Source organism: Phyllostomus hastatus, unplaced genomic scaffold, assembly GCF_019186645.2.
Source record: "Phyllostomus hastatus isolate PE091 unplaced genomic scaffold, TTU_PhHast_1.1 phas_scaffold_78, whole genome shotgun sequence".
NCBI classification, from domain to species: Eukaryota; Metazoa; Chordata; class Mammalia; order Chiroptera; family Phyllostomidae; genus Phyllostomus; species Phyllostomus hastatus.
Window position 1 is genome coordinate 91,195,166 of NW_025334041.1, and position 10,745 is coordinate 91,205,910.

General features: G+C 44.8%; 1 protein-coding gene across 1 annotated transcript; it reads right to left on the reverse strand.

Annotated features, from left to right (window-relative positions):
- Positions 1-1,137: 1,137 nt before the first annotated feature.
- Positions 1,138-8,598, reverse strand: LGALSL (galectin like). The gene is made up of 5 exons (XM_045828450.1): positions 8,139-8,598; positions 7,259-7,330; positions 7,020-7,108; positions 6,216-6,393; positions 1,138-4,290 (listed from the first exon to the last, which is right to left on the reverse strand). Exons 1-5 carry the CDS (start codon positions 8,172-8,174, stop codon positions 4,147-4,149), a joined length of 519 nt encoding a protein of 172 aa, XP_045684406.1. The 5' UTR covers positions 8,175-8,598; the 3' UTR covers positions 1,138-4,146.
- Positions 8,599-10,745: the final 2,147 nt, after the last annotated feature.

The following is a 10,745-nucleotide window of genomic DNA, read 5'->3' on the forward strand; positions in this document are numbered from 1 at the left end:
AAAAAGACAACCCACTGAATGGGAAAATATATTTACTGATACATCTCATAAGGGGTTAATACCCAAAATTTGTAAAGAACTTATAAAACTCAACACCACAAAAAAGCCATCCAATTAAAAAATGGGCAAAGGCTCTGAATAAACACTTCTCCAAAGAGGACGTTCAAATGGCTGATATATGAAAAGATGCTCAATGTCACTAATCATCAAAGATATGCAAATTAAAACCACAATGAGATATCACCTCACACCTTTCAGAATGGCTATTATCAATAAATCAACAAACAAGTGCTGGCGAGGATGTGAAGAAAAGGGAACACTTTTGTACTGTTGGTGGGAATGCAGATTGATGCAACCACTGTGGAAAGCAGTATGGAGATGCTTCAAAAAATTAAAAACAGATCCGCTTTCTCACCCAGTGATCCGTCTTCTGGGAATGTATCTGAAGAAACTCAAGACACTAATTTGAAAGAACGTAAGCACTGTTTGTTTGTTACAGTGTTATTTACAGTCACCAAGATATGTAAGCAGCCCAAATGTCCATCAGCAGATGAATTGATAAAACAACTATGGGACATTTATACAATGGACTACTACTTGGCCATAAAAAAGAAAAAAATTTTTACCCTTTGCAATACCATGGATGGACCCGGAGACATTATGCTAAGTGAAATAAGCCAGTCAGAGAAACACAAATACCATATGATTTCACTCATATGTGGAATCTAATGAACAAACTGAACTAACAAGCAAAACACAGACAGACTCATAGATAGATGGCCAGAGGACAGCTAAGGGGGAAGTGAGGGGGTGGAGGAAGCAAGAGAAAAGAAGGACTCATGGACATGAACAACAGTTTGGTGGTTGTGGCAGGGGAAGGGAGGCCTAAGGAGGATAAATAGCAACAGGAAAAAAATTTAAAGAAAGTAAAAGAATCCACTGTACACACAGCATAAACTCATGAGGTCTCTCACGGCCCTGAGACAATCTCCTTTCCTTCAACCAGTTTATCAATGTGGGACATGGGAACACGTGGTGTAGGAAGGTGAGTGTGACAGTAGGAAACACTGCTATGTATGGTTTATGGGAAGTACGTCACAATGGTGCCAAATTTAGCATGTTATCAAATGGAAACCATTTTGTAAAAAATGTCTTTATTATAGTGCAAATAACTTTCAGCAGTGACATAATAATGTAAGAACATATTATGCACATTTTACACCACACAGTAAATAAGAAAGTGTTTCTTTGAAAATATCCGTCGGAGGAACATCATCTCTACATTAATGCCAGAAAATGCCAAGGCTGTTTCTCTCAAGGCAGTGGGGCTCCCTCCCTCTTTTTGGATATTTTCTTTTTAATACAAATGAAAAGATTTGCCATTTTAACAAATCACCATCAATTCTATGAGTGATCTGTTAGAGGGTTTTGAACTGAAGGTGGCAAGATTTGAAATGGGGTTTCAAATTTAAAAAATAATAATAAAGAACTTTAAGACAATTCTGGGATAGCCCAGAAGTAGAAGTCACTTCTATTGACTTTTATGCAGATATAAACATTCACTCCAATTTTGATGCAGAAATGGATAGATTGTCTAAAGCCTGCCTTTTATTCCCCCAGAGCCTGACTATTATAACACTGCTTGGTTTTGGTCACATTGCAAAAGAAGGCTCTGGTCAGAAATAACTCCTTACACACCCAGATGCTTTCCTGTGAAGCTTTAAATTGCACTTTGTATCCTGAATTCCCACCGTAGACCTCACATGCCAATGAGAAGGTGTGAACATCATTTGAACATTGTCTCTAGTTTATAGCTAATGATCAGTATTGCTGGGTTAGGCCCCTGCTAATTTACCTATATCTGAATCAAACTATCACATCATTTAGATTAATTCCAAGAGGCTTAACAAAGAGGTTCCCACTGACCTCATAGAGAAATGAAGGGTTAACAGCCCTCTTTACACTAAGCTGCCTAAGGGCTTGGCTGCTAACTGGTTAGCTGATAGGTGGAGAGTACAGAGTGTCAATTCCAATCAGTTACACTTCCAACTCCTCTAGTTTCTGCTGAATTATGCAGTGGGTGGGAATGGATGGCCACTCAAGGGAAACCTCCTGTGGGGGTCTTCCACCATAAGTAGAATCAAACCCCTACAGATACATTTCAAGATACCCTCCAAGTTTCTCTACAAACACTCCTCAAAATCTACTGGCTTTGTGAGCCATGAGAAGTTAACCACAGGCTTGAAAATACCTGGAGCCACAGAACAGCCCTCTTGGCTGAATATGGCTGATTAAGTCAGCTGGTCCATAAAGCTTTTCAATGCTCAGCCAGTCTTGTTTGGGTAAAGTATCTTCTTATATAACACAATGGAACTGTGCTAGACAGTTTCAAAGGTTAGAAGAATCCAAATATATCACCTATAAAAAATTTGAAATTTTAGTTTTCTTTTTCTTAGACTTTGGTACTGAAACACTATCTACATTCTCGACACGTGAAATGACATGGCCATTTCAGTGCCTCTGCATGTTGTGTAAAAAAACTCAAAAGCAAAGCTGGGCAAGGACACGTCATAATATGACGTGGTATGCTGTACAAACAAAACCTAAATTATACATAAATACACCCCCACCCCAGCACCCCTTTCTCCCCTTCCCCCCACTACCTGACCAAAACAATGCCAAGGGGCCTTCCCTCCAGGGCCAATGCCGTTGGAGTTTAGCACCCAGGACCACTACCATCCCTTGACTCTTGATGACACTGACAGCACTGCAGGCTCCCACTGGAGGGGCACTGTTGTCTGACCAGTTTCACAGGTGCAGGAATCTCCTACAGCTTAACTGGGAGCGTTCACACTGTTCGCTGGACTCAAAGACCTGGAGTTCTGGGGGTTAACCTTTCAGATAAACTGATCAGTTCACTTCCTAATCTGGAGCCTGTCTTATCCTAGTATCTCAGCAGAGCCAACCAACAAAATAGGAAGCATCTTCTACTCTGAAGCTGCAAAGGCATTGCTTAGGGATACTGGTGAGGGTCACGTAATAAAAGTGATATGATGAGCTAACAGCGTAAGTTGATATAAATTATTTGCAAGTAAGTTATTTGGGGTCATTTGCTTCCGCTTTACACTGCATTCCAGTATCATTTTCATATTATCTCCTTAAAAGTTTATATAATAGTCACTTAAAAATTGTCTATGCAATCACCTCTCATATGTTGTCAATTAGTTTAACAGCAACTTAAGGAGACATTATGTAAATCTAGGGAAAAATAGCTAGAGTATTTTTAAAAAGCCAATACTGTGCTAATTCACAGTAAGGAGAAAAAGCAATGTAAATATAATTTTACATTAATTATCAATAACTCAAAAAGCAGTTTTACCAAAATTCTGGAACGTCTTCCCAAAAGCACTTACAGCAATTTATATCAAGAGATCCTAAGTGCAGGGGTCTGGAGGATATGAGCCAATTCTTTAAGGCAGAAATCCACCTGTTTCATGACTGTGATATGTAGTTTCCCCCCTGGGACCTAAGATATTTGTACATTCAAAAGTTCTTAACTTGTTCTTCTTGAGATATTAATCATTCTCTAATACATATGTTGAGTATAAATAAATATGAGAAAGCTTTAAAACTCTGAATTAACATAATGCTATGCAAAAAAACAAAAACAGACAACCAAACAAACCTCGAACAGCCTACATTCCATGTAAATACCCTGACTAAGATGTTGGTTGTGCGACGCAATTCCACTTCAGTGCAGAATGAGTTGGCTTCGGCGTGCCGTTTTTGCTGTTATTTTGTCTTTAGCACTTTTGTTTCTAAGCATCACCTTCCTTTGAAGAGATAACTTGCTACCAAATCACAAATCATTACAAATCCACTTCAGTTTAGTCTGAATAAAATCCAGCATAAATGTATTACTTTGTTCTGGGAATAAGGGCTCGGTGTCTGTGCGCCAACAGCTTCTTAAGGGCAAACCTCGGCTGAAGTCATTTTGGGTTTAAACTGCAAAGAAGAGACAGTAGAGCTTGCCTTTTGTTTTTGTTTCCTTTTTAAGTCTCCAGATGTTGCCAAGACACTTCTTCCAGACCAACAGTCAGAGTTGTGGCACCTGTTCCTGTTTATGAAATAGAGGTGGTTTAAACATCAGCCGAGCTTAGTGATCTGGAGGTCCCCGTTTATCTTTATGGTGTCAATTGCAGATAACGTGTTAATGCGGTGGTAAAAATCAAAAAGTTGATGTCCATCCACAAACACTCTGAAACGTGGGTGCTCACAGAGAATTTCCACCTGGAAGAAATAAAATAATAACCTCAGTTCACAATTTCAATGAGCCCCACTGGGGAAAACAAACAAACAGTGCTTCGTTTTAGAGGAAGAAAGGCAACATCATCAGTGGTTCTCACACAGTGCAGTGCAGTGGAATCATACAGAGGCTTTGTTAGAACACAGATTGTTGGGCTCCGCCCCTAAATTTTTCAATTTAGTAGGTCTAGGGTAAGATCTAAAAATCGACATTTCCACCAAGTTCCAAGGGGATGCTGCTTTTGCTGGAAGGAGGAAAACACTTTGTCAACCATTGCTCTACACTATTCAGTATCTTTTAAAAATTAAAAATTGCTTATGCTTGAACATTTCTCCCTTCTCTTTGTACTCTAGAAAAGTGAAGGTAGCACAGCTTTATTTACATGGCACTTAATGCCTCCACTGTCATCCCTCTGAACAGTCTACCCCATCTTCAGAGGAGACCCTCACAATGCAGAACTGGTGCCTGTTAGTAGCATGTAATAATAGTGTAGACTCTCAAACCTGATAAACACTAAAGCAGACAGGTTACACAGTAATTACCATTGGAGCAAGGATGTGTAATTAACAAGGCTTTGTTAAGCCAAACAGAAATACTGATTCCATATGGTAAAAGCTTTTTCTTCCTCTTTTCATTAAGTAATTCACCATAGAGTTTAATCACTGGTTCTGTGCTGTATACTTATTAAAAGCATTGGTATTCACCATGCAAGGAGAGATTCCATATGTGATATTAGTCACATTTAATTCATATTGTTACTAAAATTATATCACCAAGAAGGGCTGACTTCATTTCAGTTTTGTTGTTGGGGAGCATTATATTCCTCTTGGCAGTCAGCAGCTCTGTCTACTCACGCTCATGAGTTATGCATTAAAATTCATAATTAAGAAACTGTCACAGTCAAGAGGAGCTGAAGGGACCATTACCATCCTAGAGGAAGGGATAATGACTAGGGGTGCCTTCCCCAGACTGTGATTAGAAGGACAACAATCTCAAGTCTATCACTGATGTGAAAAGTCATGGATTCTTATTCCCCCTCCCCCCAGACTGTAAGATGGAAAGAAAAAAAAATTCTTCATAAGGCCCTTGTAAATTTCTAGATGAATAGCAACAAGTAGGTAGTTCTGATTTATTAGTAGTATATGCAACACAGAGCTTTTAACTGAGTTGTTATTATTGTTATTTTTGTTAACCAGGAGTAATGTGGACAACTTCATCACCTGGTCTGACATTTCAGTAAATCCTTTATTAACACGTTACTGACTTGCATCTCTTACTTGGTATTGTCCTTCATAGAGGAAGGTGCTGATGCAGCTTAACTGGATGGGAAGTTTGGGCTATGCTTCTAGCCTGGGAGATAGTGGGGAGAAAATTTATACTCATCCCGGCCCACAGGAGAAATGTGTCAGCCACATAGTCTGTGACAATGAAACAGACTGAGGCTACTTAGCCCAGAGGGGGAAACAAAGACAGGGCCAGGGCTTGAGAAAATGAAATGATAACCACCACATTCTTTAAAAAGTCACAACTCATAAGGCTTAGTGCTACCTAAAGGCTGAGGGGGAAAATGGGGAAGATTAATATTTATTAACCAATCAGCTATTTTGAGACAGATACGTATTATATGCCTAGTCCTACAGTAAGTGTTACATGGAAAGGTATTCTTAACAGTCAGGACATGTAAATATGGATTTATTTACTGAATGTATTGGCTAAGCAGAGCAAGAGCTACTATGGCAAACATTGATTCATATCAACAGAGGTCTTTTGATCTTTTTTTCACCATCGAGTGACAAATTTCCTGGACATGCAAAAATTCTGGCTACTTAAAGTATTCTTGGCACATGTCAGAGGAGGAAAACATCATTGCCCTGCCAGTAGTTGGAGCTGAAGCACTCGAGGTACTCACCCTGAATGGCTGGTCGGGGATGAATGGAAAGTAAGGGATTGCTGACTGTTCTTCACCCCTTTCGCCATTTATACAAGAATTTCTGAGTAGCTGCCGGTCTGTGAACACAGCTTTGAGTTCAATTGCCACATCGGCTGGAGGATCTTCCGAGTCACCACAGGTCAAGCTGATGGCAAAGCTGGTAAGTAAAGATCTCATTTATTCAGGGTTGAATATAACAACATTTAACAATTACCCAATGTCCCACATTTTCTCCCTCTTCTCCGGGTTTGTCAGCTTTTGACTGGACACTACTCTTTACACAGGAGGTTCGACTAGCTATGGAGAAGATTAGGATCAAACCAGTCACAATATTTTGTTACTTGAAGGAGGCTCTGGTGGTGTTGAAAATGATAACATTTGGAATTCAAATACCCCAAACTACCCACACATCTGTATCTTAATCCATTTCAGAATTCTCAAAAACACCCCAAAAATTGACCAGGGGAAATAATATCTTATAAATTTGGTTCTCATTTATATTGATAGTTCTCGCTCCAAGCATCATGTTTAAAAACCATTTAAAAAAATTCTTTTGGCCTCCCCAAGGGTCAAAGAGAAAATGATGTGGGCCTATATTTATAATCTCTGATATAAATAGCTGTCTGGAGAAATGATGGCTGGGATTCATACACATTCTTTTCATGGGAACATGGTACTTTCTTGGCACTTCCAACTAGCAACACTGGCCACAGGGAGAGGAAGAGGAGGAGCAGTAAATAGCAGTGGGCAGAACCTTGTAACTGCCTGATAGCTTTGCCTTACCTCTCAGGGTTGAGGTCAACGATGCCCATCACTAACACCTTCTTGCCTGGTCTCATGCCCCCTTTGATATGCCCACAAAACGGAACTATCTGCAAAGGATGAAAAGGGAAACAGGACTTTTACAGCCTGTAAGAGAAGGGCCAAGCCCTCAGATCCTGAGGTCCTGACCCATTAGAAAATGCAATTAGAAAGGAACAGGATGCAGGCAGAGACACAGAGCACAGAACAAAATGATTTACCAGTCTTGGGAAGTACACGTCGGCTTGAACTGGAGAGCTCAAGGAGTTGTTTAAATGTCCACCATCTAGTTTCTAAAAATAGAATCACACATATTGTCTTTCCAAAGGCTCCTGTTTTGGGGAGTGGGGGTGCGGAGTATGGGAGAGTGCCAGGAAGAACCTACACAGATCTGCCAGAATCCAACAACCCTTACAGAATACTGGCAGCGTCTGCAGATGCTGCCGCCTCACTGTCCATTGAATAATCGCATAAACCCCCGGAACAAAACCCGTCCTTTCCAACTGGTAGCTAAGCCTCTGAAGATATCCAGACCCTTCAGATCTAGCTCAAAATCAAGGTCGAGGCACACCGGGAAGCCTGAGCCCAGCACAGAAGAAGGGCAGGCCCCTCTCCAACCTCAAACGCATTCGCACCCGCAGTCTCACAGGCCCGTTCTCCGGGACGTGGCTGGAGCAGAGCGGCCGCGCTCAACTTCTCTGGGGAGCAGCAGGCGCGGACCCATTTCCAAGGGGGAATCCCCAGTCGCGGGTGGACGCGAGGCGCGCGCCCCAATACACTCACGCACGCGCACCCACACACGTGCAACGTGCACACACCTGGCTGGGGGCTGCACGGCGCGAAAGAGGCTGTTAGTTACCCCCGTCCTGCCCCCAAACACCCTCGCCGCCAGCGGTGCCCCCGGCTCAGCCCGGGGCACCCCTCCCGCTCTCACGCCGGCCGCGCACAAGGGCTCTTGCTAACAGGTACCGGAGCGCCTTCCCACGGTGGGGGCGCCAGGCTGGGCCTCAGTTTCTCTCCGCCACAGCTCGGCTGGAGCAGACGGCGCGGCTTAGGGGACCTCAGGAAGGGGGCGCCTCGCGTGCTCCCAGCCACACTCACCACTACGGCATCACTGTCGGCCACCGATCCCGCCATCTTCTTGCAGAGCGCGGCGGACTGCACGGCTGGAGGCCGGGTGTCGGGGGACTAGAGACTCTGCGAGCCGACAGATCCCGGGGTAGTCCTGCGCCGGGCGGGGGCGCGGGTCCGAGAATGACTCGGGCGCGCGCGCGCGCACACACACACGGACGCGCGCGGGCGCGCGCCTGGGCCCCACGCCGACCCCGTAGGCAAGCCAGAGAGGTGGGGGAGGGGAGTTGGAGGCGGCGCGGGCCAGGAGGTCGGAGGTGGCCGCAGCCGCCCTGACCGCAGCTGAAGAGTCGGGCTGCCTTCTGCCTCAGGGTGCTGCTGTCGCTGCCCGAAGAAGAAGGGTGGCAAGGGCTGCACCGCGCCGGCCCTGGGCGGCATTTAAAGGCCGCAGGGGCCCAGCTTGGGAACCGGGAACAGGGCGGGGACCCGGCTGGGCTGCCGCGGCTTGCTCAGCTTGCTCTGCCTCTCGGCCATTGGACGTTGGCAGGAGGCTGGGGCGGGAGGGACGGGCCTGTTCGGGTAGGGGTGCGTGGGGGTGCCAGGACCAAGTCAGACCTCCTGGGAGTGAGGGTGGGTGGGGATGGGGAAGTGAGGGAGCTTACCAGGTGGCAGGTGCTTGTGACATCCCCGCCCCTCCCTTACAGCCAACCCCCTTCCTTCTCCCGCTGTATCCTGGGGCACGTGGGGCAGTGGAGGCCGAGGTCTATTGAAGACTGGAGGTGTGGGTGTTATTCCAGAGCTCGAGATTTCTTTCAGAGAACCGACCCCCCCAAAAAAAAGTGGGAGGAAAGAGCCTTTCAGCTCTCTAGGGTAGAAGGATAATGAAAGGTCTGTAGGTTTGCATAAGTAAATATTTGTCCCAACAGCCAGAGGCAGAGGGGATTCACGGTGGGCACTTTTATATCCCAGGGGATGAGATACAGAGCAGACCTCCCTCACCTGTGGAAGGATGGGCAAGCCTGGGGATCCCTGAAGGCTCTTTCAGGCAGGGATCTGGCTGAGTCTTACCAAAATTAACTGGGCACAGCGGCTGTCCTCAAAGAGCCTCTGTTTGGACCCTGATTTTTACAGGAGACCTGCCCGGTGTAGGATAATAAACTTGTCACTGAAAATCTTTGTGGAGTGATTTCCAGGAGGTGCACCCCTCTTTATTCCAAGGCACAAATTCCCTTATGGCTGGTCCACATTAAGATGATTATGTAACTTCTCAGATAAAGCTGTATCAACATACATAATGGTGACATCTTGGCTTAAACATTCCATTTTGTAGAATCATCAGGGTGTTTCACACTAATAAGTAGAGAGCACGTGTGACCTACTGCAATCCCAGAGGGGCCCTGCCAGCCACTGTTGCTGGCTGTGTGGCCTGGAACATCACTGCGGCTTTTGTGTCTTAGCTTTCCCTTTATGGACCAGAGCTAATTGTGGTAATCTCAGTAGAGTAGGGAGAATTACCTGCACACGCTTGTAAGCCACAGTCATCTGTGTGTTTTCTGAATTAGGCACTGAAGTGCTACACAGTTGTGGCTCACAGTTTTGCTCTTGTTTACCAATTTTAGCTCAAAATCACACTTAATTGATTACTTAAAAAATATTGGGCAGCTATAGAAAACTACTGAAATTTTAAAAGTGTACTTCGGGGTATATCAAGTTCTGAGAGCCAGGTGTCATTGAAGTTGTCATTAGCTAAGCTAAGAGTGACACAGTACATCATGATGGTTAAAGAGTGTGTGTCGTGGATTCAAATCCTAGCTCTGCTATTGACTAGCTAGGTGATTTGTGGCAAGTTACTAAACTCCCCTGTGAGTCAGTTTCTTCATCTTGGAGCCAGAAGCAACAGTGAAGGTGGTGAAGATAGTGCTTATCTCACTTGTTGGGGAGATTAAGTTGGGTCCTGTACCTTCCTTGGAGTAGTGCCTGACACGTAGTGAGCACTTACTACAAAAATATTAAGTGCCTGCCATGTGCCAGGCACTCGGGGTCCATCTGGGACATTTTTGGTTGAGCTTAAATTTGAGTGGGGAAAGGTAGCCAATAAATAAATATATAATATGTCAACTGGTAAAAGGTTTTAGATAAAAGAGTAAAGCAAGTAAGGTGGGAGAGAGAGTTAGACAACAGGACATAGGGTGGTCAGGGAGGCCACCTATGGAAAAGTGACGTTTGAGAAGATCCCTAAAGGGAGGGAGGGAGTCATTTGGAAGTCTGGAAGAAGTTGCTGGCAGAGGGAACTACAAGGGCCAAGACCTAGGGGTGAAATGTATGAAGAAAGTGTTGGGTGCAGCTGGGAAGTAATCGGAAATGGAATAGGCCGTGTAGACCATGTGAGGACCAGCTTTTACTCAGGAATGCTGGGCAGACACTGGAGGTTTCTCAGCAAAGGAGTGCCACAGTTTGTCTTCTGTCGTATATGCACGCCTCCCTCTGGCTGCTGTGTGGACTGGCCTGCCTTTGTGGGCAGGGTGGTGTGTAGGAGACAGGGCAGGATCAGGCCTTAGAGGCTCCAGCCCAGTTCAAGTGAGATATAATGGCAGCTTCGACACGGTGGACGTGGTGAAGATGTGAGAGGCCGAGGGC